The following is a 26,046-nucleotide window of genomic DNA, read 5'->3' as shown; positions in this document are numbered from 1 at the left end:
GATCCTGAAGCTGAGGCTCCAATACTTTGGCCACCTCATGAGAAGAGAAGACTCCCTGCAAAAGACCCTGATGTTGGGAAAGATGGAGGGCACAAGGAGAAGGGGACGACAGAGGACGAGATGGTTGGATAGCGTTCTCGAAGCTACCAGCATGAGTTTGACCAAACTGGGGGAGGCAGTGGAAGACAGGAGGGCCTGGCGTGCTCTGGTCCATGGGGTCATGAAGAGTCGGACGCGACTAAATGACTAAACAACAACAACAACAACACCACACACACACACACACACACACACACACACACACATATATTCCCAGGGAGTCTCAGTTGCTTAAACGGCTTGGCCAGCCTTGTGCGTCTTGACTTGGGGAGGGAGAGCACCATGTTGTTGTTCTGCCTTGGGCAGCAAAATGTATTGGGCCAGCTACGGCCAGAGCAGCTTAGATCCATTTCACATTGCCTGATGACCTGCTCACAGTTCAAAACCCAGTGGCTTTCTCTCTCACACACCTTTCGGCCTCCTTCAGAGCAGCAAGCAAGTTCTGGGCTCCAGCACTGGAATTTTGCAATTGCTCTGTTAAAAGCAGGGCCCTGTCCCAAATGCCCCATTTGCACATCCTCTCTTTGTCCCTGTTTGCGGGATGCCCCCCTTTGTGAGGTGTGTCTGTCTCCTTCATTGCTAGCATTCAGCAAGACTTTTATTCTTTTTTCTTTTAATCCTGCTCAGTTGGGCATCTGCTGACTGAAAGATACCGTTCTTGACTACCTTGAAATTTATGAGCTGCGAGAGTGTGGGATTGTTCTTCCTGTTTTCAGATGTTTTGAATGCGTTTCAATTATATTGCTTGGTTGCTGGCGTCTCCTTCTGGCATAAGGGCAGTATATAAATTTAATAAACTTTAAATGAATAAATTTTGATCCGATAATGCAGGTGTTTTACTTGCGTGTCCTCTGCTCTGTGGACTTGTTTCAAGGGAGTGCCTGCTTCGTTCCTTATACAGTGTTACCTCGGGTTACATGCGCTTCAGGTTACAGACTTTGCTAACCCAGAAATAGTGCTTCAGGTTAAGAACTTTGCTTCAGGATAAGAACAGAAACCGCGCTCCCGCTGCACGGAAACAGCAGGAGGCCCCATTAGCTAAAGTGGTGCTTCAGGTTAAGAACAGTTTCAGATTAAGAATGGACCTCTGGAATGAATTACCGTAAGTACTTAACCCGAGGTACCACTGTACTTGTTTACAGTCATAACTCGGGTTACAGAGGCTTCAGGTTGCGTTTTTTTGGGTTACGGACGCGCCGAAACCTGGAAGTACCGGAACGGGTTACTTCCGGGTTTCAGTGGTCGCACATGTGCAGAAGTGCTAAATCACGCTTTGCGCATGCGCAGAAGCACTGAATCACAACCCGCACGTGCGCAGACATGCCGCTGCGGGTTGCGAATGCTCTGGGTTGCGAACTTACATCCCGCACAGATCACGTTCACAACCCAAGTGTCCACTGTATTTCCATAGATCTAAAATGCTTAACGAAAAAGCGATGCGGTAGTCCTAAACAATTGGTGGTACCCGCAACTTGAGTTGCCTGCCTTACGGATTATGTGTTTGAAACGCAGAATAGTTACTTTTTAAATGGGGGGGGGCTGCTTTGATGAGAAGGTGGGATATCATCCCCTCCAACATTTCTCCTATGAAAATAGGAACGCCCTAAAAGTCCTTGGGGTGCGGGTGGCGCTGTGGGTTAAACCACAGAGCCTAGGACTTGCCAATCAGTAGGTTGGCGGTTCAAATCCCCGCAATGGGGTGAGCTCCTGTTGCTCGGTCCCTGCTCCTGCCAACCTAGCAGTTCGAAAGCACGTCAAAATGCAAGTAGATAAATAGGTACCACTCCGGCGGGAAGGTAAACGGCGTTTCTGTGCGCTGCTCTGGTTCGCCAGAAGCGGCTTAGTCATGCTGGCCACATGACCCGGAAGCTGTACACCGGCTCCCCCGTCCAATAAAGCGAGATGAGCGCCGCAACTCCAAAGTCGGCCACAACTCGACCTAAAGGTCAGGGGTCCCTTTACCTTTACCTTTTATGGAAAAGTGGGACATTCGGAGATCAAATCAGAAACCGGGATGGCTGTAAATTCGGGACTGTCCCTGGAAAATAGAAACACTTGGGAGGGTCTAGGATATCGATGCAACAAAGCAAATTCTTATTCCTGGGATTTGGAGCAGGGTGTTCTACTTCTAAGAAACCTTTGGCTTCAACAACAGTTCCCTTGCCAGAAATGTGTTTATGAAACTGCAAATACCTTGAGACAGGAGGAGGTACCGTATGTTTTTATATGCGTGTGTGTGTGTGTTTCTGTATGTGTATATCTATTTTTGCATTTGGCAGGGCCGTGGCACGAGGAGGCTGGCATCCTATCCCTGGGAACATTCTCCCTGCTGCCTTCGCTGGAGGAGGAGAGAGAGTACAGTCCCTTTTGCTAGGGAGGTATAAACAGCTGAGCTTATTGGAGAGCGCAGCTGGCACGACTGCTATCTCAGCAGCCCGGGTGGTTGTGCACGCTCCTTCCACGTGTCCAGGAGCAGGAAGTCTACGTCTTCCTCTCTCTGCACTGCCTGAACTTTCTGTAACCGAGCTCCCACAGCAAGGCTTGGGCATGTGAAAGAGGCATGCGCGCGCATTGTTGCCTGCAGCCCTGTTCACATGCTATCTCCATGCAGCAGCCGTTTCCAAGAAGCCTGAGGAACAGGCAAGCCCGATAAACAAGCAGCCCCCGAGTCCACTCCCCGGTGTTTTTCTGCTCTGTGTTTCACAGAGAGCCGAGAGCAAACATATTTTTCAAGCCTCCCCCGCCCCTGCTTCAAGCTCAGACAATTACACAACATTGCAGAACATCCAGGGAAGTACCTTTTGAGTACCTTTTACTGGTTGGAGGTTTGTTGTTGGGGTGGAAAGGGTTGGCGTGCAGCAAATATTTTTCATAAATATGCTCAGGGTGGTTTCCTAGAAAAACGGGTTCAGAACTATCTGTTTTGTTTTGATTTTGCTGGCTTTGCAACATGCTTGCAGTTAACAGATGCATAAGAAAGGAGAAACACTGTTCTTCTGGATCAGGCCAGTGGCCTTATTTTCCAGGGACAGTCCTGGATTTACAGAAGCCATCCTGGTTTCTGATTTGATCCCAGAATGTCCCATTTTTCCTTAGGACATCTCATTTTCATCGGAGAAATGATGGAGGGTATGGAGTTATGCAAGCCCTGAAACAAGTATATAAAGTGGTATCTCTGGCTGCGAATGGGATCCGTTCCGGAGGCCCGTTTGCAACGTGCAAAGCCCACAACCTGAAGCACTGTATCTGCGCAGGTGCCATATGTGTGCATGCGCAAAGTGCAATTTAGCACATCTGCGCATGTGCGAGCGGCGAAACCCAGAAGTAACCTTTCTGGTACTTCCGGGTCGCTGTGGGACGCAACCTGAAAAAACGTAACATGAAGCAAACATAACATGAGGTATGACTGTAAGTAACTATACAGTGGTACCTCGGGTTACAGACGCTTCAGGTTACAGACTCCGCTAACCCAGAAATAGTACCTTGGGTTAAGAACTTTGCTTCAGGATGAGAACAGAAATTGCACGGTGGCAGCGGGAGGCCCCATTAGCTAAAGTGGTACCTCAGGTTAAGAACAGTTTCAGGTTAAGAACGGACCTCCGGAACGAATTAAGTTCTTAACCCGAGGTATCACTGTACAACCTTTAGAAGAAACCTGAAGGCAGCTCCGTATAAGGAAGTTGTTTAATGTTTTCATATATGATGGAAGCCACCCAGAGTAGCTGGGGTAGCCCAGTCAGATGGGTGGGGTAGTAGTAATAAGGAACAGGATGTCCCTATTTTCATCGGGGAAATGTTGGAGGGTATGATCTAGTCTAGCATCCTGTTCTCACAGCAGCCAACCAGATGCCTCAATGGGAAACCTGCAAACAGGATCCGAGAGCAAGAGCAACTCTCCTCTCCTGGGGTTTCCAGCAACTGATATTCAGGAGCACTACTGTCTCCAACTGGGGAAGGAGAGCATAGCCATCATGGCGGGCAGCCATTGATAGTCTTCTTCTGCATGAATATGGTGTGTCCTCTTTGAGTGCCATCATAGTGCCCATCACGAAGTTCCATAGTTTAACTATGCGCTGCGTGAAGGACTTTCTTGGCTCTGTCTCCAATCTTCCTGCATTCAGCTTCGTTGGATGCCCATGAGTTCCAATAATAAAAATAAAAATAAAAAACAATAAATTATTATTATTTATACCCCACCCATCACACACACACACACACAAATATATATACATATTATTAAATTTTTCTAATTTACATTTCAAAATATCCATTTAGGCAACCTGAAACCAATGACTTTCCTTCTTCTCTTTCCTTTTTTAAAATATATTTTTATTGGAATTTTATTTACAACATAATACAACCCCCAACCCCCCAATACACAAATCCACCCTCATTAAACATGAACTTAACATACAATGAGCATCACATACATCAGTACAAACAACCAAATAAAAGACTTCCTTTATCCTGTATCTGGCCTCCTTATTTACTTCTTATAAACTCCTTTATGGATAATTATTAAGATTTTTCTAATTATAACTTAAATATCCTCAAAGTCTCCTGCAAACATTAATCGAAACAAGTCCAGGTATGTATTTTAGGGCACTGTTTTGTGAAGTATTCTCTGCATTTTCCACATGCTTTTCGAAACTCTTGTCTAGTGTGATCTCTAAATGCCTCTGTTAATCTAGCCTGTTTATCTTGCCATTCCTTTTTTTGTTGGCACAGTTTCTTTTTTCCAGTTTTTAGCAATTAGGATCCTTTGCCGCTCCCTTCGTCTCTTTCCGCGGTTCATTTTGCATACCATACATCCCTGCATATTTTACATGAACTAAACCATTCAGTATTCCATTGTTACATCCATCAAAACTTGTTTACACTGTTGAATTGATCTAAATGCTGCCCACGTTTTCAAATATACACAATTTCCCCCCATATATTCAGTAAACATTTTCCAGTCTCCTTTAAATGTGCGTTCTTGTTCTCTTATTCTGTATGTTAAATCTGCAAGCTGCGCATATTCCATCAGTTTACGTTGCCGTTCTTCTTTGGCTGGAACCTCGCTCGCTTTCCATTTTTGGGCTAACAAAAATGCTCTTGTGAAATTGCAGCCGGTATGTCTGGCCTTGCCCTGGTATTTGTGAGAGAGATGTGCTTTAACGCTGAAAGCCGCCCGACGAGGATTGGTGATCTTTGGCATTTAGAGGGGACAGGATTCGGTGATGTTGCGAGTCTGGTTTGAAAATTGGACACTGGGCACAGATTGTGCTGTATTTTAATCTAGAGTCTGTGACTTGCTTACTCCAGAAGGAATCAGAGAGGTTTTACAGCTTCCTGGCCAAGCAGGACACACTGTGTGTGTGTGTAATAGCGAGGTATCGGTTTCTTGGTCAAGCTGAGCAGCCAACAATTATATAAGCCGCGAGGACAGCAATGAGGATACCTTCTACGCAGCAAGAAAACAGATTAAGCCTTGCAATCCTATCCCATGTTAGGCCACATTCGCACTGTATATTTAAAACACCGTGATACCACTTTAAGCAGTTTGGGCTTACGCCTCAAAGAATTCTGGGAACTGTAGTTTGTCAAGGGTGCTGAAAATTGTCCCCTCACGGCACTACAGTTCCCAGAGTGGTTTAACAATAAATTTCTTCACAGAGAACTCTGGGAATTGTAGTTCTGGTATAGGGGGGAATAGGGTCCGCCTTATAGCTCTCAGCACCTTAACAAACTACAACTCCCAGAATTCTTTGGGGGAAGCCATGACAGTTTAAAGCTGATTTAAAGAGTTATTAAAATCATAGGATTATAGAGGCAGAAGGCGCTGCGAGGGTCATCTATAGCCCAAATTCCCTGCAATACAGGGATTATTTTTTTTCCTCCTGAGGTGGGACTGGAACCCGCGACCTTGAGATTAAGAGTCACATGCTCCACCGACGGAGCTATCCCAGCTGTATGGTGGCCTTACTTAGGAGTATGCCCTGTTGAACTACTTTTGAAAAGACATCTACAGGGCCACAAATAATTCTCTGTTTGTGTGCACGTGGCCGTAAATTTGCAGGTACGCAATTGCCTTTCAGTGCGGACAGTTGTGCCCTGACTAATACCAAGCTTGATTGTAAGGTAAAGGGGTAAAGGGACCGCTGACCATTGGGTCCAGTCATGACCGACTCGGGTTGTGGCGCTCATCTCACTTTACTGGCCAAGGGAGCACAGCTTCTGGGTCATGTGGCCAGCATGACTAAGCCGCTTCTGGCAAACCAGAGCAGCGCATGGAAACGCCGTTTACCTTCCCGCTGGAGTGGTACCTATTTATCTACTTGCACTTTGACATGCTTTCGAACTGCTAGGTTGGCAGGAGCAGGGACCGAGCAACGGGAGCTCACCCCGTTGCGGGGATTCGAACCGCCGACCTTCTGATCAGCAAGTCCTAGGCTCTGTGGTTTAACCCACAGCGCCACCCGCGTCCGAAGCTTGAGTGTAGTTTGCCGCAAAACCACGGCTGAGTCACTCTGTGGCATCACCCCCGTCAACTGTCTTTTGCAAGGATGGCTTGGGTAGTTGCCACGGTAACGCAGAAGCCTTGTGACTTCACCGGATGAGTCAGACCCAAAGAGAAGGAGGCTGTTGGGGGTGATTTAACCGACGGCGAGGCAATCCATGGGTCCGTAAGGGAAGCCGGGGTGAGTTCCTGATAAAGGTCCGGGCTGCTGAGGGCCGAATGTAGCCGCTTGTTTTCAGACGGAGGCGAGGAACCTGCAACTGGGTGGCCTCGGACTCCGACTCCCATCAACCCTGAGCGCTGATGGGAGTTGGAGTCCGCCAACACCTAGAGGTCCTTGATTTCAAACATGCATGGAGCACCTGGGGCCCTCCAGATGTTACCGGACTCCAGCTCCAATTATCCAGAGCTGGCGTGGTGTGGCGGTTAGAGAGTCGTACTAGGAGGACCCCGGAGACCAGGGTTCGAATCCCTACTCAGCCATGAACCTACCTCAGGGTTGTGGTGGGGATTAAATGAGATGGGGGAGTGGAGAGCCATGTATGCCAACTTGGAGAAAAAGGCAGTGTTATATAAATGCCATAGGTAAAGGTAATGCCATTAGGTCCAGTTGTGGCCGACTCTGGGGTTGCGGCGCTCATCTCGCTTTATTGGCCGAGGGAGCCGGCGTACAGCTTCTGGGTCACGTGGCCAGCATGAGTAAGCCGCTTCTGGCAAACCAGAGCAGCGCATGGAAATGCCGTTTAGCTTCCCGTTGGAGTGGTACCTATTTATCTACTTGCACTTTGATGTGCTTTCGAACTGCGAGGTGGGCAGGATCAGGGAGCGAACAATGGGAGCTCACCCTGTCGTGGGGATTCGAACCGCCGACCTTCTGATCAGCAAGTCCTAGGCTCTGTGGTTTAACCCACAGCGCCACCCGTGTCCCACATAAATGCCATAAATAATAGCAATAATGATGATATTGATCCCAGATCGTTGGCCATGCCTCGGGGGGAGGGCACAGGTTTGCCACCCCTGATATGAGGCTTAGGTTGATGAAAACCTGAGGCCAGGTGTGTTCAAAAGATGAAACAGGTTCAAAAAACATGTGGCTTAAGTTCTGTCATGGTACAGCTTTTGGGGTTTCGAACACTGGACGTGTGAGCAAGGGTTATGGTTAAAAAAGACCTGTTGCCCCCCCCCCCGATGTGACTCAGTTAGATGGGTAGCGTAATAATAATAATAATAATAATAATAATATATAATATAATATATAATATATAATATATTGGACCCCCACCTTCCATCAGCCTAGACATTTCTTATTTTCACAACAATTCCTTTAACTGAATACTTCCACTTGGAGTGAAAATGCTGTATTGGTGGACTACAACTCCCATCATCACTAACCCTGGACCATGCCAACTCAGACCAAGGGGATTTGGAGTCTACCACCATCTACAGGGCCACAGGTTTCCCTGATTTAAAGGCACAGGGTGCCCCCCCCCAAAGCCTCAATGGGGCTTTATCTGCCCTTACTGGACAGGCTGTGGCTGCAGCTCCCATTTCCTTCCAAATGTTTGTCCACAAATCAGGCCTGCAAAAAAAGCATGGGAGCGGAATGCAAACAACAAACCTAGCTTAGCTACTTGGAAAACGGCATCATTTGCCTGCTCTGCAAAAAAAAAAAAGAGCCATCAAAGTGCGACAGTTGTGGGAAGAAGGGCTGGTGTGGAGGCACCCCTGGAATAAGGTCAATAAGCAAGCTGTCTTATGCAAAGTCAGACCGCTGCAGTTATACGTCATGTTACGTTTGCTTCATGTTACATTTTTCCAGGTTGTGTCCTGCGGTGATCTGGAAGTACAGTGGTACCTTGGGTGAAGTACTTAATTCGTTTCGGAGGTCCGTTCTTAACCTGAAACTGTTCTTAACCTGAAGCACCACTTTAGCTAATGGGACTTCCTGCTGCTGCCGCGCCGCCGGAGCACAATTTCTGTTCTCATCCTCAATTAAAGTTCTTAACCCGAGGTACTATTTCTGGGTTAGCAGAGTCTGTAACCTGAAGTGTATGTAACCTGAAGCTTATGTAACCCAAGGTACCACTGTACCGGAAAGGGTTACTTCCAGGTTTCGCCACTTGCACATGCGCAGTAGTGCTAAATTGTGCTTCATGCATGCGCACAAGCGCCAAATTGCGCCACGCACCTGCACAGATACGGCGCTTCAGGTTGCAGGCTTTTCACGTTGCGAACGGGCCTCTGGAGAGGATCCTGTTCACAGCCAGCGGTACCACTGTGTTCCTTACTGTGTATATTGGCAGGCAGCAGTTTCAGAGAGGGAGTCTTTCAGAGCCACGTTTACAAAGCTAAGCAGGGTCCGATATGGTTTCAAACTGGATGGGGGACCACTTGTTAAGAATCCTGCCTTGCAGAGGGTTGGACTAGATGACCCTCGGGTGTCCCTACCAACTCTACAGTGCTATGATTCTAGGCTGGGAATTGACCCAGGGACCTTCTGCATGCAAAACATGTTCTCTGCTGCTGAACTGCAACTTGTTTCTCCAATGGGACTCTGAGGAAATATACTTTATTTCAGTGCAATGAAGACCTGATGGTCAGGTGGGAAGTTTGGCGTTTTAATTCAGGGGGAGGAGGGGAAAGACCGTTCCCTAATGCAGTCTTGCCAAGAATGTGGAAGCCCTCGGGTCGTCTTCTGCCTCCCACCCTGGTGGGATGGCTTTCTGTTTCATTGGGATCTTCTCAAAAGCTCTTTCCAGTTTGGTTTTCGTGAACTTGACTTAACCACCCGGCTGAGTCACGTTCGGTTCAACACCGCGTCACACGTTCTTTGTTGGAGGTTTACAAAAATTTCCTGCTTTTCGTCTTCTCTTAGCAGTGACCGCAGGGAGAGGGCAGCGGCTGTCCCTTTGAAATACACGTATTTTTCGCTCTATAAGACGCACCCAGACCACAAGTTGTCAGTATCTCAGCTCGCAGTCAGAGGTAACTGGCCTCACACTCCAGAGGCAACCGACTGAGATACTTGTTGACCTTCCCGTCTGCGTCTCCCGGCAGGCAAGGTCATAAATCGGCGATCCTCCTCAAACGTGAGGAGAACACACCCTCCTTCTTCTCCCTCCCTGCATTCCCCCAGGGAGGGGAAAAGAGACAGACAGGAGCCTATTTACATGTCTTTATTCCTGTCATTCAGCAGTACAGAGAAACGTTACTGCTCTCTCCAGACTCCAGCAGTAGAGTCACCACTCCACCCCTGTACTCCCAGTACAGGTCAGGTGACACTCTGAGCTAACATCCGGTGCTCAGTACAGAGAATGAACTGCCCCTTTTCCCCACCAGTACAGTTCCAGACCACAACATCCTGTTTTGCTTTCCAGCCACCTGCAGCTGGCTTTTGCATTGCTGCTTTTTCCTGACAAGACGCACCTAGTTTTTGGAGGAGGAAAACAAGAAAAAAAATATTCTGAATCTCAGAAGCCAGAACAGCAAGAGGAATCACTGCGCAGTGAAAGCAGCAATCCCTCTTGCTGTTCTGGCTTCTGGGATAGCAGTGCAGCCTGCATTCGCTCCATAGGATGCACACACATTTCCCCTTACTTTTTAGCAGGGAAAAAGTGAGTCTTATAGAGCAAAAAATACGGTAGTTTTAGGTGGACTACGAAAGACTCCCAAGGGAGTTCTATTGCCTTGGAGGCATCCTGGCACTGCATGTCGCAAAATGGTGGGAATGCAAACTGGCAATGCAGCCATACCTCATGTTACGTCCGCTTCATGTTACGTTCTTTCAGGTTACGTCCCGCGGCGACCCAGAAGTACCCGAAAGGGTTACTGCCAGGTTTCGTTGCTCGTGCATGCGCAGATGCGCAAAATGATGTCATGCACAGAACCGGCAAATCGCAACTCGCCGTGCGTAGATGCGCCGCTGCGGGTTGCGTTCTTTTCATGTTGCGAACGGGCCTCTGGAACGGATCCTGTTCGCAACCAGAGGTACCGCTGTACAGCCCTCCAAGACTTTATATCTGGCCCGTGGGATTCTCTCTAGGCCAGGCCGGTCTCTGTCCTGCGGCATCTTTTCCTTGAACTGCTGGTTGGATTGTGTCTTTGAAAGAGGATAATCCCTCTTGTTTGCCAGGGGGGAGGATGGATAAGGGAGGTGTACGGTTGCTACCTGTCCCTTAAAAAAAAGGCCTGTCTTGAAGGAGCGTCTCCACCTCCATCGTTCTGCCCGGACACAGGTCCAGCGCCGAGGGCCTTCTGGCGGTTCCATCACTGCGAGAAGTGAGGTTACAGGGAACCAGGCAGAGGGCCTTCTTGGTGGTGGCGCCCGCCCTGTGGAACGCCCTCCCATCAGATGTCAAGAAAATAAAAAAACTACCTGACTTTTAGAATACATCTGAAGGCAACCCTGTTTAAGAAGTTTTTAATGTTTGGCGTTTTGTTTTTAATATTCTGTTGGGAGCCGCCCAGACCAAAGTTTGGCTTATTCCTTCTTGGCATCCTTCATGCATAGCTGGAATCGTGGTTCCCCATATTCCCTCCGCCAGATCAATCCTATCCATTCTGAAGGAAATCAGCCCTGAGTGCTCACTGGAAGGACAGATCCTGAAGCTGAGGCTCCAATACTGTGGCCACCTCATGAGAAGAGGAAAAGACCCTGAAGTCTTTTCTGGAAAGACCCTGAAGTTGGGAAAGATGGAGGGCACAAGGAGAAGGGGACGACAGAGGACGAGATGGTGGGACAGTGTTCTTGAAGCTACCAGTATACCTGAAGGAGCGTCTCCACCCCCATCGTTCTGCCCGGACACTGAGGTCCAGCGCCGAGGGCCTTCTGGCGGTTCCCTCATTGCAAGAAGCAAAGCTACAGGGAACCAGGCAGAGGGCCTTCTCGGTAGTGGCGCCCGCCCTGTGGAACGCCCTCCCTTCAGATGTCAAAGAGATAATCAACTACCTGACATTCAGAAGACATCTTAAGGCAGCCCTGTTCAGGGAAGCTTTTAATGTGTGACATCTTAGTGTATTTTTTGTCTTTGTGGAAGCCGCCAAGAGTGGCTGGGGAAACCCAGCCAGATGGGTGGGGTACAAACAATAAATTATTATTATTATTATTATTATTATTATTATTATTATTATTACCAGCATGAGTTTGAGCAAACTGCGGGAGGCATTGGAAGACAGGAGTGCGTGGCGTGCTCTGGTCCATGGGGTCACGAAGAGTCGGACAGGACTAAAAGACTAAACAACAACAACAACAACAGCAACATCTCCTCCTATCCAAGCTAAGCATTGTCTACACTGAGTGGCAGTGGCACTCCAGGATTTAAGACAAAAAGCGTCTCCCAACCCTCCCTACCCATGCCGGGGATCAAACATGGGACCTTGAGCTTGCAAGGCAGGCAATCTGCCATTGAGCTATGGCCCTTTCCAGTTCAGATTTTGCTCCTTGGCCTCTTTGTCTCTTAGAGCCCTCACTGTCTTTTGTGAATGCTTCCGTCAAATGGCCATTTTCCCAACAACATGGCGACTTCTTTGTGGCACAGGGCTATTCAGGACCACCGAATGTTTGGCGACTCCACTTCCTGGACCTTTTTGAAAAAGAAACCCCAGGCTCCTTCCATCTCTTGTTTCCCCTCCTTCTTGGGGCTGAAAGGGGAGAACAACGTTCGTTTTGTGCAAATTTGAAAGGAAGTTTTGAAGTCAACTGTGCTTGGGCTGCTGCGATCCAGGACCCAGGCATTTGCGTCATTCTTCTCTGAATGACTTTCTCACTGGCACAGCCTGCCTTTCTTAGGCCTTTGTAGGGCAAAATCTTTGCCAGCTGACCAGTGCAACCTCAAACTCTCCTCCTTAGGTGTGCAGTCAGGAGATGGCTCGATGCATCCAAAAATCATTGCCGCGGGTAGACGGTTCCCATGTTTGGGAAACTGGTATTCAGTCAGTTCCCAAAGGGCTCACCATTTCTCCTAAAAGAGGACGTTTAAAAATAATTTAAAAAAAATATTTATATCCTGCCCTCCCAGCCGAAGCTGGGCTCAGAGCGGCTAACAACAGTAAAAATAACAGTTTACATAAAATCGCAATCAATTAATTGAAATACATTCTAAAATCAATTCATTCTAAAATCAATTCAGAATAAAATTAATGGCAACCATTGGGCTAGAGTGCTATGAGGATTACTGAAGGAGGGGGTCAGACTGTGCCTTGGCCAAAGGTCTGGTGGAACAGCTCTGTCTTGCAGGCCCTGCGGAAAGATGTTAAGTCCCACAGGGCCCTAGTCTCTTGTGACAGAGCGTTCCACCAGATCGGGGCCACAGCCAAAAAGGCCCTGGCTCTGGTTGAGGCCAGCCTAACCTCCCTGTGGCCCGGGATCTCCAAGATGTTTTTGTTTGAAGACCGTAAGGTCCTCCGTGGGACATACCAGGAGAGGCGGTCCCGTAGGTACGAGGGTCCTAGGCCGTATAGGGCTTTAAAGGTCAAAACCAGCACCTTAAACCTGATCCTGTACTCCACCGGGAGCCAGTGCAGCTGGTATAGCACTGGGTGAATGTGATCCCGCGGTGAGGACCCCGTAAGGAGTCTCGCTGCGGCATTCTGCACCCACTGGAGTTTCTGGGTCGGTCTCAAGGGCAGCCCCATGTAGAGTTTGCATATTTGTGGCCACCTTGTATTTAACAATGCAACAGGTGACCAGGAATTCCATGCAGGTGAGCAAGCGAGTGGGCAGGTGTGGGTCGGACAGGTATCGCCACTCCTCCTCTGCTAACTGGCATGGTTTCTTCACTAGCCACAGAGGAGGGAAAATCTATTCCTTCACGACCCACCTGGATACAAACAAACAAGCAAATTATTATTTATACCCCAGCATGCTGTCAGACGTGGGACAGCAGCAACACACCCCTTCTCTGCCAGATTCCCTGGTAGAAAATCATTTTGTGTAAATGTAGCATAAGAAATATATTGCCACACTGGCCGACTACCATAGAAATGCATGCTGTGAGCCTCTTTTTCAGCCTAGCGTTTTTTCCCTCAGCTTCGTTAGCTACGAGCCCTGAAATTTGGGGTCCCTTCCAAGCACCTGCCAAAGTTTTGCAGTTGTTTTGTGGCAAAAACTGAGTAACCGTTACATCAAACCAGGGTTCATAGTTAACATCCCAAAAAACCACAATATTATCCGAATCACTTCAGATGGGTGCCAAACTTTGGCAATAGTTTTGTAGCAATTTGCAGCACCCCAGAAACGGAGTAATTTATACTATTCCCCCCCCAAAAAAAAACCTTTGTGGGCTGCTTTTACCAGATGCAGCCGCCGTTTCTGAATGGTGATGGCTTGTCCATGGTTACCTGCTCTTGGAAATCTTTGAGTTTGATGGCTGCTAAAGGTCCGTATAGTTAAAGCCATGGTTTTCCCAGTAGTGATGTATGGAAGTGAGAGCTGGACCATAAAGAAGGCTGATCACTGAAGAATGGATGCTTTTGAATTATGGTGCTGGAGGAGACTCTTGAGAGTCCCATGGACTGCAAGAAGATCAAACCTATCCATTCTGAAGGAAATCAGCCCTGAGTGCTCACTGGAAGGACAGATTGTGCAGCTGAGGCTCCAATACTTTGGCCACCTCATGAGAAGAGAAGACTCCCTGGAAAAGACCCTGATGTTGGGAAAGATGGAGGGCACAAGGAGAAGGGGACGATGGAGGACGAGATGGTGGGACAGTGTTCTCGAAGCCACAAACATGAGTCTGACCAAACTGCAGGAGGTAGCAGAAGACAGGAGTGCCTGGCGTGCTCTGGTCCGTGGGGTCATGAAGAGTCAGACACGACTAAACAACTAAACAACAAAAAAAATAGGCTGTATGTTGGGCTGCCTTTGGAAACACTTTGGGAAGTTTCTGCTAGTGCAGAATGCAGCTTTTGGAGTTTTGTCTGGTCCAGCCTGTCCAGCTCATATCTTGCCAGGAAAATTTGTGTGGAAATTGCTGGAAAGCAAATGGCCAGCTAAACATTAGGAGAAATCTTTGAGTAGTAGGAGCTGTTTAACAGGGGGAAAATTCTGCATCAGGAAGTGGTGGCTTTCGAGGAGGGAATGTATGGAGATGAATAGTAGATGGAGGTGGAGGTGAGCTGATGATAGGCAGAGACACCCCCTGCGAGAAGGCAGGTGGGCGGGTGAGTTCTGGATCAGGGCAAGGCTCAGGTTGGCCTGTGTTCTCAGCGTTGCTCTTTGCAGAACTCAGCAGGAAAAGGATACGGGGAAAACTAGAATGACTTGCTCCACCTGTCACTGGCTTTTTCGGCTGCTGTTATTTCCACCGCTATTTCTCCTGCTCCCCGCCAGGCAAATGTTTCCTGCAGGCCAGTCATTTAGGCTACAGTCAGAAAACAGCGTCCGATTCAGTTCCTAAGAAAGCGAGATGCCGTTACGAGCAGCCAGAGACGGGCCGCTGACAAGTAAGCTCCAGCGTTAGGTACAAATTCAGCATGAGCCATCAAACCAACACATGTCCCGGTGACATCATTCAAACGCTACCCAGATCTTCTTAATCCACTGACCCCGTGGGCTCAGATTTCCGACTTGTACAGTAGCGAAACGGTCTGTGCTCCTGGGCTTACCACAAGCGAAACCCGCAGTTGTTTACTTTTAACCTTTCCGAGAAATGAAAACTGGATCCCTCTGAATGCGGGTGGGGGCCTTTTAAATACCTGTTTGGATCATTAATAGGAGCCAAATGTTTGGGAGCAAGTAGGAATGCAAACCATTATTATTATTATTATTATTATTATTATTATTATTATTATTACCCTGCCCATCTGGCTGGGTTTCCCCAGTCACTCTCAAGAGAATATTAAAAACACGATAGAACATCAAACTTTAAAACTTTCCCTAAAAAGGGCTGCCTTCAGATGTCTTCTGAAAGTCAGGTAGTTGTTTATTTCCTTGACATCTGCTGGGAGGGCGTTCCACAGGGCAGGCGCCACTACCGAGAAGGCCCTCTGCCTGGTTCCCTGTAACCTCACTTCTCGCAGTGAGGGAACCTCCAGAAGGCCCTCGGAGCTGGACCTCCATGTCCGGGCTAAACGATGGGGGTGGGGACACTCCTTCAGGTATACTGGGCCGAGTCTAGGGCTTTAAAGGTCAGCACCAACACTTTGAATTGTGCTCGGAAACGTCCTGGGAGCCATTGAAGGTCTTTCAGGACCGGTGTTATGTGAAGTTTTTCATTCCACGCATTGGATGATGAAGAAGATGGGCCTTTGGCCTGACCCAGCAATGCTCCTGTTCTTCTTCTTTATTGCTTCTTGCCTTATTTGACCCCGCAACGGGGCTGAGACTGTGACGTGGGTTTAAGCAGAGAGAGAAACCGTCACCTGAGTCAAGGTAACCCTGTGATGCATGACTGGCGCGGGCCTCCCTTGCTGAAACCCCAGGACTTTTTTCATTACAGCAGGAATGTTTACTTCCTTAGTAGTTTAGGGCCCTGCGTTAAAAAGGTTCCCACGTATGTCAGGCACCAGGCTTAAAGAATGCCAGGTGTTGATGATCTTATCAGGGCCAGGCTGTTAATGTTATCCCCCCATGTCTGTGTCTTGCAGATGGTCAATTGTCACTTCGCAGGTGTTAATGCAGTTATCTCAGCAACGCTGAGTAAATTATCACCTATCTGCTACTACAAAAGGTTAAAATGTGTGTCTGTTCAACATGTGTTTGCACTCTAATCATCCCTGACTGTAGTTTTATTGCATCTCATTGTCCTCCATCTCCCAACCTTCCAGTTTTCTCCTTGATTTCTGCTAAGATTTCCCCTAGTGCCTCTGATGAAGGGCTCAGAGGAAAGCTGATGCAATTTGTTAGCCTTTAAGGTGCTGCAAAAATAACAGCTTTTGCTTTAAGACACTGCTGAGAATAAATACCCTCAGGGGAGTGGAGGGAAGATTTGCTCAGAGGGTGCAGTAAGGAGTGGGAAATTCCCATTTTGGAAACAGCCTTCCCTGGATTCACTGCATGGTTTTCATTCATGTGCAAATTTAGTTGACTAGAAACTCAATCGATTCAACTGAGATTTCTTGAAATAGGTGACACCCCCGCCCCCCCCCAAAAACGTGGCTTTCTCCTGCAACAGGCTGGGCTACCTTAGTGAAATATCTGCCCCTTTCTCCTTAACAAGCAGCATTTATGCAGCAGGGTCAGGGAGCAATAAAAATCCCTTGAAACCCACCCTGTTTTCATGCTATCGGCTTAAAAACGCATGCACAATAATAATAATAATAAAAAGATTTCCCCCTGTGCAATGGTTGAGATCCAATTGGCACCCTGTTTTCAGATTCTGAAAGCTACTTTCCTAGATCTGTCGGCCCAGCAACCTTTGCTATGGAGATGGTCGTGTGTTGCTTTCCAAAGCGCTGCTGCCAGCCATTGACACAGTGAGTCCTTTGTTGCTTCTTCTGCAAATGGGGTTTTCTCCTCTTTTCCTCCTCTAATAATTGTGCTGCTGGGAAAAGGCCCCTGGAAGCTATCTAATCTCCCCTTATTCTGCAGAAGCACTTTGCCATCCTTGAGAGGTGCCCTTAATACCGTTGTGTTACAACTTCCTGAGATGCAGTGATGGCTTGGAAAGAGGGAACCGATAAATGTGCAGAAGATCAGACTGTTTGGGTTTAATTGCCACCCATGACGGTGTTTATTCTAGCTCGCCCGTTGGAGGCAGTAGACTCTGAATGCGAGTTGGGAGCGTAAGTTGTTGTGCTCATATCCCAAACAAAGGATATCTCAATTCCTTCCCAAAGAAAACTTCTGGCTAAGCTCGAATCCCCCCCCCCCGCTCCCATTCATTGATATCCAAAGCTGTCTGCCTAGCCAGCGAAATCTCCAGGGAGTTTTCCACACAAGTGTTATTCTTTTCTAAAGAAGAGGCAACTTTGAGCTGCAAAACAGTTTGAGAGTTCGGCAAAGGGACAGGCGCTCCTCTAAGGGCAGGCTAAATTTAGACTGGGAAGACTAAATTTATAAATTTAAACATTTATATCCCATCTTTCCTCCAAGGAGTTCAAAGGTGGCGTACATAGTTCTCCTGCCCTCCGTTTTATCCTCAACAGTAGCTTTGTGAGGTAGGTTAGACTCAGAGACAGTGACTGGCTTCTTTTCCCTTGTGATGGTGACTCTTGTCCTTGTGGAACTTCCCATAAAAACAGTGCCTTTCTCCTCGGTCCTTTTCCCTGCAGTGTCGCGGGCACAAAAATGGAACGGCTTCTCTTCCCATTCAGCAGCCTTTACCTTACGTGACACGTAGTACTAGCAGTAGTGTCTGCAGCTTATGAGTAATCTTTGGGACAGCTGCTGCAGGGGGATTTCCCCAAGGAGGAAACGTGCAAACCAAACAGCTCGTGACCCTCTGCTGGGAAAAGCATCGGAGGAGCAATGGGACGTGGGCCCTGCCAGATCCCTAAAACGCTGGCCATTTACAACACAGCACAGGTGGATTGTTAGGGTGCTGGAGGAGACTCTTGAGAGTCCCATGGACTGCAAAAAGATCAAACCTCTCCATTCTGAAGGAAATCAGCCCTGAGTGCTCACTGGAAGGACAGATCCTGAAGCTGAGGCTCCAGTACTTTGGCCACCTCATGAGAAGAGAAGACTCCCTGGAAAAGACCCTGATGTTGGGAAAGATGGAGGGCACAAGGAGAAGGGGACGACAGAGGACGAGATGGTTGGATAGCGTTCTCGAAGCTAACAGCATGAGTTTGACCAAACTGTGGGAGGCAGTGGAAGACAGGAGTGCCTGGCTTGCTCTGGTCCATGGGGTCACGGAAGAGTCGGACACGACTAAACAACAACAACAACACAGGTGGATTGTTAGCCGCTCTGAGCCCAGCTTCGGCTGGGGAGGGCAGGATATAAATAAAAAAATATTATTATTATTATTATTATTATTTATTAAGAAAGAGCTGGACCCAGTTCCTGCCCATCCACTCCTTTTCAAAGCTGCTTTTCTATCAGGTTTCAGAACCCCAGTGGGAGAAACTAACTTTTTTTACCTTAAGCCGTAATTCCCTCATGTCGGGAGGAGGGACTCTACAATCCTACAGAAAAAAAAGGACTGGCAGGGAGTGGGGAGTTTTGCTCCCCCTTGCCCTCCTGCAGTGTGCTTTTAATGCAGAATTGGGGGCCGGAGAAAGGAGCCTGGAGGGCCACATCTGTCCCGCCGTCCCACCCCAGGTCCCAGCCTTCTGCAACCCCTATTTTAGGGATTCTGACAGCTTGTGTGGTTGGGCCTCCTTTTGCTGAGAGCTGTTTGATGGCTGGCTTTTTGTCTGTGCAGCGGATTTAGGGGCAGGTTGCATACAGCATTAAATGCATCACTTGCAGTTGCTTCCTCCTCTTCCTCTTCCTCCTCCTCCTTCTGCAAATATCAGCCACTTGGAGGTTCCAGTCAGGTTTGGAACTGCACTCTTATGTACTGAGTTGAATAGGATCCAAACTGCAGCAGTCTGATTGGTCCTAGAACAATAGGATTCAGAATGCAGCAGTCTGATTGGTCCTAGAACAATGCAGCAGTATGATTGGTTAGCAGGAGCCACCCAATCCAGCTCCAGATAGAAGTGAATCCACAACCTGATTGGCCTACAGGAGAATTCCGGAATTAGCCAATCATGTGCAGCCCATTGTGTAAATAATGTATATAAAGCAGATACTTTGAGGGGACTTTCATTCCCTCCTCACCACTATGAGCTGAATAAAGAGCATGAAATCCATTCTCGACTCTGAATATATTTCATGCACTAAGGAGCTCTAAGAGACACGGGTGGCCCTGTGGTCTAAACCACAGAGCCTAGGGCTTGCCGATCAGAAGGTCGGCAGTTCGATACCCCGCGACGGGGTGAGCTCCCGTTGCTCAGTCCCTGCTCCTGCCAACCTAGCAGTTCAAAAGCACGTCAAAATGCAAGTAGATAAATAGGTACCACTCCGGCGGGAAGGTAAACGGCGTTTCCGTGCGCTGCTCTGGTTCGCCAGAAGCGGCTTAGTCATGCTGGTCACATGACCTGGAAGCTGTATGCCGGCTCCCTCGGCCAGTAAAGCGAGATGAGCGCCGCAACCCCAGAGTCGGTCACGGCTGGACCTAATGGTCCCTTTACCTTTAAGGAGCTGTTAACTCAGGGGTAGGCAACCTAAGGCCCGGGGGCCGGATGTGGTCCATTCGCCTTCTCAACCCGGCCCACGGACGGTCCGGGAACTGGCACGTTTTAAATGAGTAGAATGTGTCCTTTTATTTAAAATGCATCTCTGGGTTATTTATGGGGCATAGGAATTTGTTCATTCCCCCCCTGACAGACGGTGGACTGGCCCATGGCTGAAAAAGGATGCTGACCCCTGTAGCTAACTTCTCCTTCCCCTGACCCCACCAACACCCACCCACTGAAAACCCCACAGAGAGCAACCTACCCCAAATCGCTATTAGCTCTTAACTGCTATGCAGTTCTGGCGCCCATTTTCCGGTAGCTATAGCAGCTGGTTTACAGAAGCGGAAGGTGACAAAGGACAGGACAGTGTCAAAATAGCAAAAGGGTCATTTGTGGTTATCTGGCCATCGGATTAAGAAAGGAAAAAAATTAAGCCCTGGCTACCTTGATTGCGGGGCATTTCCTGGGAATTAATGAGAAGATCAACTCCGCTAATGGGGGCCAAATGGGTCGTTATCCCAGCCTTTAACAAGCCATTAATCCTACCAGAAATTATCTGTGCCAAGGATGATATTAATAGTTTGCTTGATTCCTCTGTTGTCACTTTACTACTTGAACTGGGCTTAACAGGTCTTATTTTAAAAAAAAATTCCTTCCAGTAGCACCTTAAAGACCAACTAGGTTAGTTCTTGGTATGAGCTAAGGTCTTATTTTGTAATAGCTACTAGGTGCGGAAGAGGAAAACCTATGTTGGGTGGAGTGCTACTTTGTCTCAATTCAAATATACGCAGCCTGCGGCCTGTAGTCTCTTAGCCAAGCGTTGTTGTGTTGTTGTGAAAAGTGCAGACATCACTCTGCACTCCTTGTATACCCTGGCTTATACAATACAAAACAAACCTGTGATTTGTAATCTGAATCCGGTCCAAAAGTTGTTTTGCATAGCCCGCTCATGTTGTTTTTCTTATTGCCGCAAAATGCAAAAGAGAATAAAAGCAGAGGGGGAAGATTGGTTCAGCACCAGCAGCCCATAATACTTGGAATACAGACACTCTGTTAGGGTGGCGAAAGAGCTGAATGGACTCTCCGAAGACTGGGCACGACCTGCTTTGATAATATATATTAGATAGCATTGTTTTTTAGTGGTTAAGTTGCAGAGCCAGCTATAGATCAAACTATCCAGGCAAGAAGCATCACCACACACAAACACACACAAAAAAACCCCTTCTCTTATTCAGCTATTGAGCAACTTGATTTGAACTGTGTTTGTCATCATTTTGTAACTTTGATGCTTGATTCACAGGCATGACTTATCCCTGCCTTGCAAGATGACAGATTAGCATTCTAGGACCTCTATGTGTTGCCGTATTTCAGAAAGCAAAAGTCAGGGCACAAAAGTGGTTGAGCTCTTTTTTTGCCCGGACACGTGTTTCCCCGAAGATTTTCACCCAGATACTGTTTCCGATGGCTGCATCCCGGCTATGTCCAGGAAATTCCGAATGTATGGCAGCTCTGGTAAATCTGCATATATTCATTCCGTGTAAGCAGGGGCACTTACTGTTGCTGTTTTGCTCACAGTTCAAATCCAGGTTGCATAATTAAAGTTGATTGGGAGTCTTGTGCAACAAAGCCACTTCTCCAAAAAGTTTGAAGTTTTTTGCAATAAGGAAAGCGATGAGAAAGCACATTGAAAAATGTAGGATTCCTCTTGACGGATGCAAAGTCTGACCTAAGGAGACCGATTGTCTGGAAGCAATGTGTGCATTCTGTGTACTATTCGTTTCAGCTCTTTAGTGGCCGGTTGGGTAGCGATAGCTGAGGACATTTAACAAGAAATGAACGTGAGATCAATGGGAAAAAATATGAGTTTGGAAGAAGGGCTTGCAGGGGGGCAAGAGAGGCAGTTAAATGTACACACACACACACACACACACACACATATATATACAGTGGTACCTCTAGATGCAAATGGGATCCGTTCTGGAGCCCCGTTCGCATCCAGAGTAGAACGCAACCCGTGTCTGCTCGTGCGCAATTCGCCGCTTCCGCACATGCACATGACGTCATTTTGAGCGTCTGTGCATGCGCAAGCAGTGAAACCCAGAAGTAACCCGTTCCGTTACTTCCGGGTCACCGTGGAGCGCAACCCGAAAACGCTCAACCCCGAAGCTACTTCAACCCGAGTTATGACTGTACACATACAGTGGTACCTCGAATTATAGACGCTTCAGGTTACAGACTCAGCTAACCACGAAATAGTACCTCGGGTTAAGAACTTTGCTTCAGGATGAGAACAGACAGAAATCGCGCAGTGGTGGCAGCGGGAGGCCCCATTAGCTAAAGGGGCGTCTCAGGTTAAGAACAATTTCAGCTTAAGAACAGACTTTTAGAATGAATTAAGTTCTTAACCCAAGTTACCACTGTATATAAAACAATTTAAAACAATTCAAAACTGTTTTTTATGTATGGATCATATCTATCTATCTATCTATCTATCTATCTATCTATCTATCTATATCTAAAAATAGTTTAAAATAGTTCAAAACCACATGCTGAGTGTGATTTTTAAAAAACCACGTCTACTTAAAAAGGCTTGCTCTCGAATATAGCTCACTATCCTGAGCTGCATTGTGGGTAATATCAGCGCTCTGGGCAACCTTGCCAGGGCGCATCTGCCTGCTGCTCCTGAGTGCCAGTCAGTCCCCTGGAGGCAAGAACGGGAGAAGGGCACTTCTCTGAGCACGAGAGAGGCACATGCTTGGCTGGTGGCTGGGACCAAGAATGGAGTTGAGGACGGAGTGGTCCCTGCAGGATGCTCCTGGATTTGCAGCGGCACCTGCATCCCGGGATGAGTGACAGGCAGGCTGGTCTGTCTCCTTCCCCAGCGGAACCATGTGGGACGTGAGGAACGTGCCACAGCCACAGAGTGAGTCAGCTGGCCCCCTTTTGCTTTCTCTGTGGCCGGCCTCTCCCTAACTTAAGGAAGCTGTGTTTCATCGCTAGGCGAATTTCACTTAAGCTGCAGGGTGTTTAGGGATTGAGCCATGTGTGCACAGATGCAGGCGGATGCAAGCGCAGGTGGGGCTATAGAATATTTGGTGTCAGAAGAATATTAAAGGGTGGGGGAGAGAATTAAAAGGGAAAACACATCCGCCTGGGTCTCCACACCCCCATTCTGATATTATGTTGGGGGAGAGGTGGAAAATTAAAGTGGCCGGTGGATTCAGCTGCCTGGTGCTGTTCAGAGTGATGGCTGGGGGAAAAAAATTAAAGTTGGGGGGGGTGTTCAGTGGTGGGCTCTCAAAAGGTGCCAGGGTACCAGCCGCTGTCCAAGGGGGCCAGGTGACGATCCTTGCCTTTGCTATTTTCCGCTGCCTCTATTTCCCCCCACAACATCTTTGTAGCAAGTCTCCTCGGGGCAAAGTCCTGGACTCGTAATCTGGTGAACTGGGTTTGCTTCCCTGCTCCTCCACACGCAGCTGCTGGGTGACCTTGGGCCAGTCACACTTCTCTGAAGTCTCTCGGCCTCACTCACCTCACAGAGTGTTTGTTGTGGCGGAGAATGTTAGCTGCTTTGAGACTCCTTCGGGTAGTGATAAAGCGGAATATCAAATCCAAACTCCTCCTCCTCCTCTTCTTCTTCTTCTTCTTCTTCTTCTTCTTCTTCTTCTTCTTCTTCTTGCCTTGCAAGTCGAACGTTTTGGCTCCCGAACGCCGCAAACCTGTAAGCGAGGGTTCCGGTTTGTGAACGTTCTTTGGAACCCAAACATCCAATGTTGGTTCTGTGGCTTCTGATTGGCTGCAGGAAATTCCTGCAGCCAATCGGAAGCCGTGCCTTGGTTTCCGAACGTTATGGAAGTCGAGCAGACTTCCAGAATGGATTCCTTCCAACTTCCGAGGTATGGCTGTATTGTATTTTGGTGTGCTATAGCGAGAACTGCAGTACAGTAAGATGCAATAATAAGTTCAGTTAAAAGCAGATAAAAATATTCCTTCAACCATAAATCCGCAGGTGCCGCAGGCCCCCTGAATGAAGCTTGTGGGTTGCTAACTGGAAAGCCAAGGGGTGACGGCAGTACTGAGCAAGATGAACCGGTAATCTCATTGCGTACAAGGAAATTTCCATCGCTCAATAGTAAGAACATCTGCTTTGCAGACAGAAGGTCCCCCAGTCCTGTCCCTGGCATCTCCAGGCAGGATGGGGAGAGACCCCTCTGGAAAACCCCGGAGAGCAGCTGCCAGTCAGTGTTGACAACACTGACCTAGATGGGCCAATGGTTTGGCTCTGTATAAGGCAGCTTCCCATGCATGCAACTCTCTGTGGAAAGTGATCATTGGATTTGGCCGAATGATTAAAAGGAAATAATTTCACAGCCTTCCCTTTATGATCCAATCGAAATACTTTCCCCCCAGGAACAGGGAAAACCTCTGGCCCTCCAGATGTTGCCGGTCTACAGCTCCCCTCATCCATCCTTGACTTTGCTTGCTGGGGATCTACTCAGCAGTAAATCCCATTGCACTCACTGGATTGCTAGGGACAGTCCCATTGATTTTAGTGAGATAATTAAATACATGTTTGTTAAATGCATGTTTATTAAGTGTGCAGTCCACCAATGATGCAGTTAAGTAATTTTGAATTCTGGGTTTAATGGCCACATGGGTGCCGCTCTTTAGATGCTAATGTGCTTTACCTCCTTATTTCAATATGCAGTGAGAAAGCCCTGGTGTGTTTGGGGATCCTTTTGCTGAGTGGGGGCCCTGGAGTTCAGCCCCAAAATCCTGCCACGGGGATACCAGCGCTGCAATTTTCTGTGCAGGTTTTCTTGGGAATAAGCCCAAAAAGTCTAGTCCAAAGAACTCCAGTAGGGACGAAACAGGCTTGTTTCCTTCCACAACATCCTCTGTATCTTATTACATTGTTGTTCAGTCTTGGGTCCCCCTCCAGTTTTTGGGCTACAGGAACAAACACCACCCCATACCCATTGGCTAAGCTGGTTGAGAATGATCTGATCCAGTGGCGTAGTGTGGGGGGTGCACGGGGGGCCGGCCGCACCGGGCGCAACATCTGGGGGTTAGGGGCGCAAATCCACGGGTTAGGGGGCGTAAATCCACAGGTTAGGGGGCGGAAATTACTTGCCTTGCCCCGGGTGCTGACAACCCACGCTATGCCACTGATCTGATCTGAGAATTGTTGGCGTCCATTCTGTCTCAAGAGACAAGGGAGTGTGCCTCTGGGCGTGAAGTCAAACTGCTGTGTTAGCAGCACCAAAGTGATTTCTTCAAGGTGCAATCCTGAGCAGCGTTTCAGGAGGTCCTGGGCTGCCCTAACCACAAGACCCCTCTCTCAGCCTTGCTGATGCGGTCCAAAGGAAAGCAGAGCAAGACGTTTGGGAATCTGGCAATATGGCTGGGGATATGGGAGCTGTGGCTGGGATGTGGGTGGCCCTGTGGGTTAAACCACAGAGCCTAGGACTTGCCGATCAGAATGTCGGCGGTTCGAATCCCCGCGACGGGGTGAGCTCCCGTTGCTCGGTCCCTGCTCCTGCCAACCTAGCAGTTCGAAATCATGTCAAAGTGCAAGTAGATAAATAGGTACCACTCTGGCGGGAAGGTAAATGGCATTTCCGGGTGCTGCTCTGGTTCGCCTGAAGCAGCTTAGTCCTGTTGGCCGCATTACCCGGAAGCTGTACGTCGGCTCCCTCAGCCAATAAAGCGAGATGAGTGCTGCAACCCCAGAGTCGGTCATGATTGGACCTAATGGTCAGGGGTCCCTTTACCTTTACAGGAGCTGTAGTCCACCAACATCTGGGAATATGTATCAAATCAGTGTTTCCCCAGCTTGGGTCTCCAGCTTTTCTTGGACTGCAACTCCCATCATCCTTCGCTAGCAGGACCAGTGGTCAGGGATGATGGGAATTGCAGCTGTTGGGGAAACCCTTTACTAATCTTGCTTTTCAAATGGTCCTTTTGTTGCCCCGCCTGGAAAAGGTTTTTCGTGTCGCTTTGTCTCTGCAGAGCGCGCCCCGCCGGCTTCAGTTCAGCCGGCCGACGGATGGGGGCAGCCGGGGGCTGCTTTGCGCCGCGTCTCGCCTCCTTTCCTCCTTCAGGACGCGAGAGGGAGCGAAAGAGCTTCTCCCGCCCCCTTGGGCCCGGCAGGAGGAGGCGGGCAGTGACGCCAGGCTCGTTTTTCCCCCGGCAGGCCGGCCTATAGAAATAGCCGTGCCGGGCAGCCGCGAGTCACTCGTAGCGCTGAATGAACCCGATGCGGAGCGCATCTATTA

General features: G+C 48.4%; 1 protein-coding gene across 10 annotated transcripts in view; it reads left to right on the top strand.

Annotated features, from left to right (window-relative positions):
• Positions 1-26,046, top strand: part of PFKFB3 (6-phosphofructo-2-kinase/fructose-2,6-biphosphatase 3) — a 70,470-nt gene that overhangs the window by 9,376 nt on the left and 35,048 nt on the right. For 6 of the 10 annotated variants that reach the window (XM_082238961.1, XM_082238957.1, XM_082238959.1 and 3 more), the window contains exons 1-2: positions 6,657-6,782; positions 23,778-23,860. The exons of 1 other annotated variant lie outside the window; for it this stretch is intronic. Coding sequence is in view for 5 of the 9 variants with exons in the window: in XM_082238957.1 (XP_082095083.1) it covers positions 23,853-23,860 (8 nt within the window). In the remaining 4 variants the exon portion in view is untranslated. Of the gene's footprint in view, positions 1-6,656; positions 6,783-23,777; positions 23,901-26,046 lie in introns of those variants that run through there. 3 more of the 10 variants (XM_082238963.1, XM_082238962.1, XM_082238964.1) reach the window with 2 other exon arrangements.

This window comes from Podarcis vaucheri, assembly GCF_965113315.1.
Source record: "Podarcis vaucheri genome assembly, chromosome: 10".
Lineage (NCBI taxonomy): Eukaryota > Metazoa > Chordata > Lepidosauria > Squamata > Lacertidae > Podarcis > Podarcis vaucheri.
This window is presented reverse-complemented; position numbering and strand designations above follow the sequence as displayed.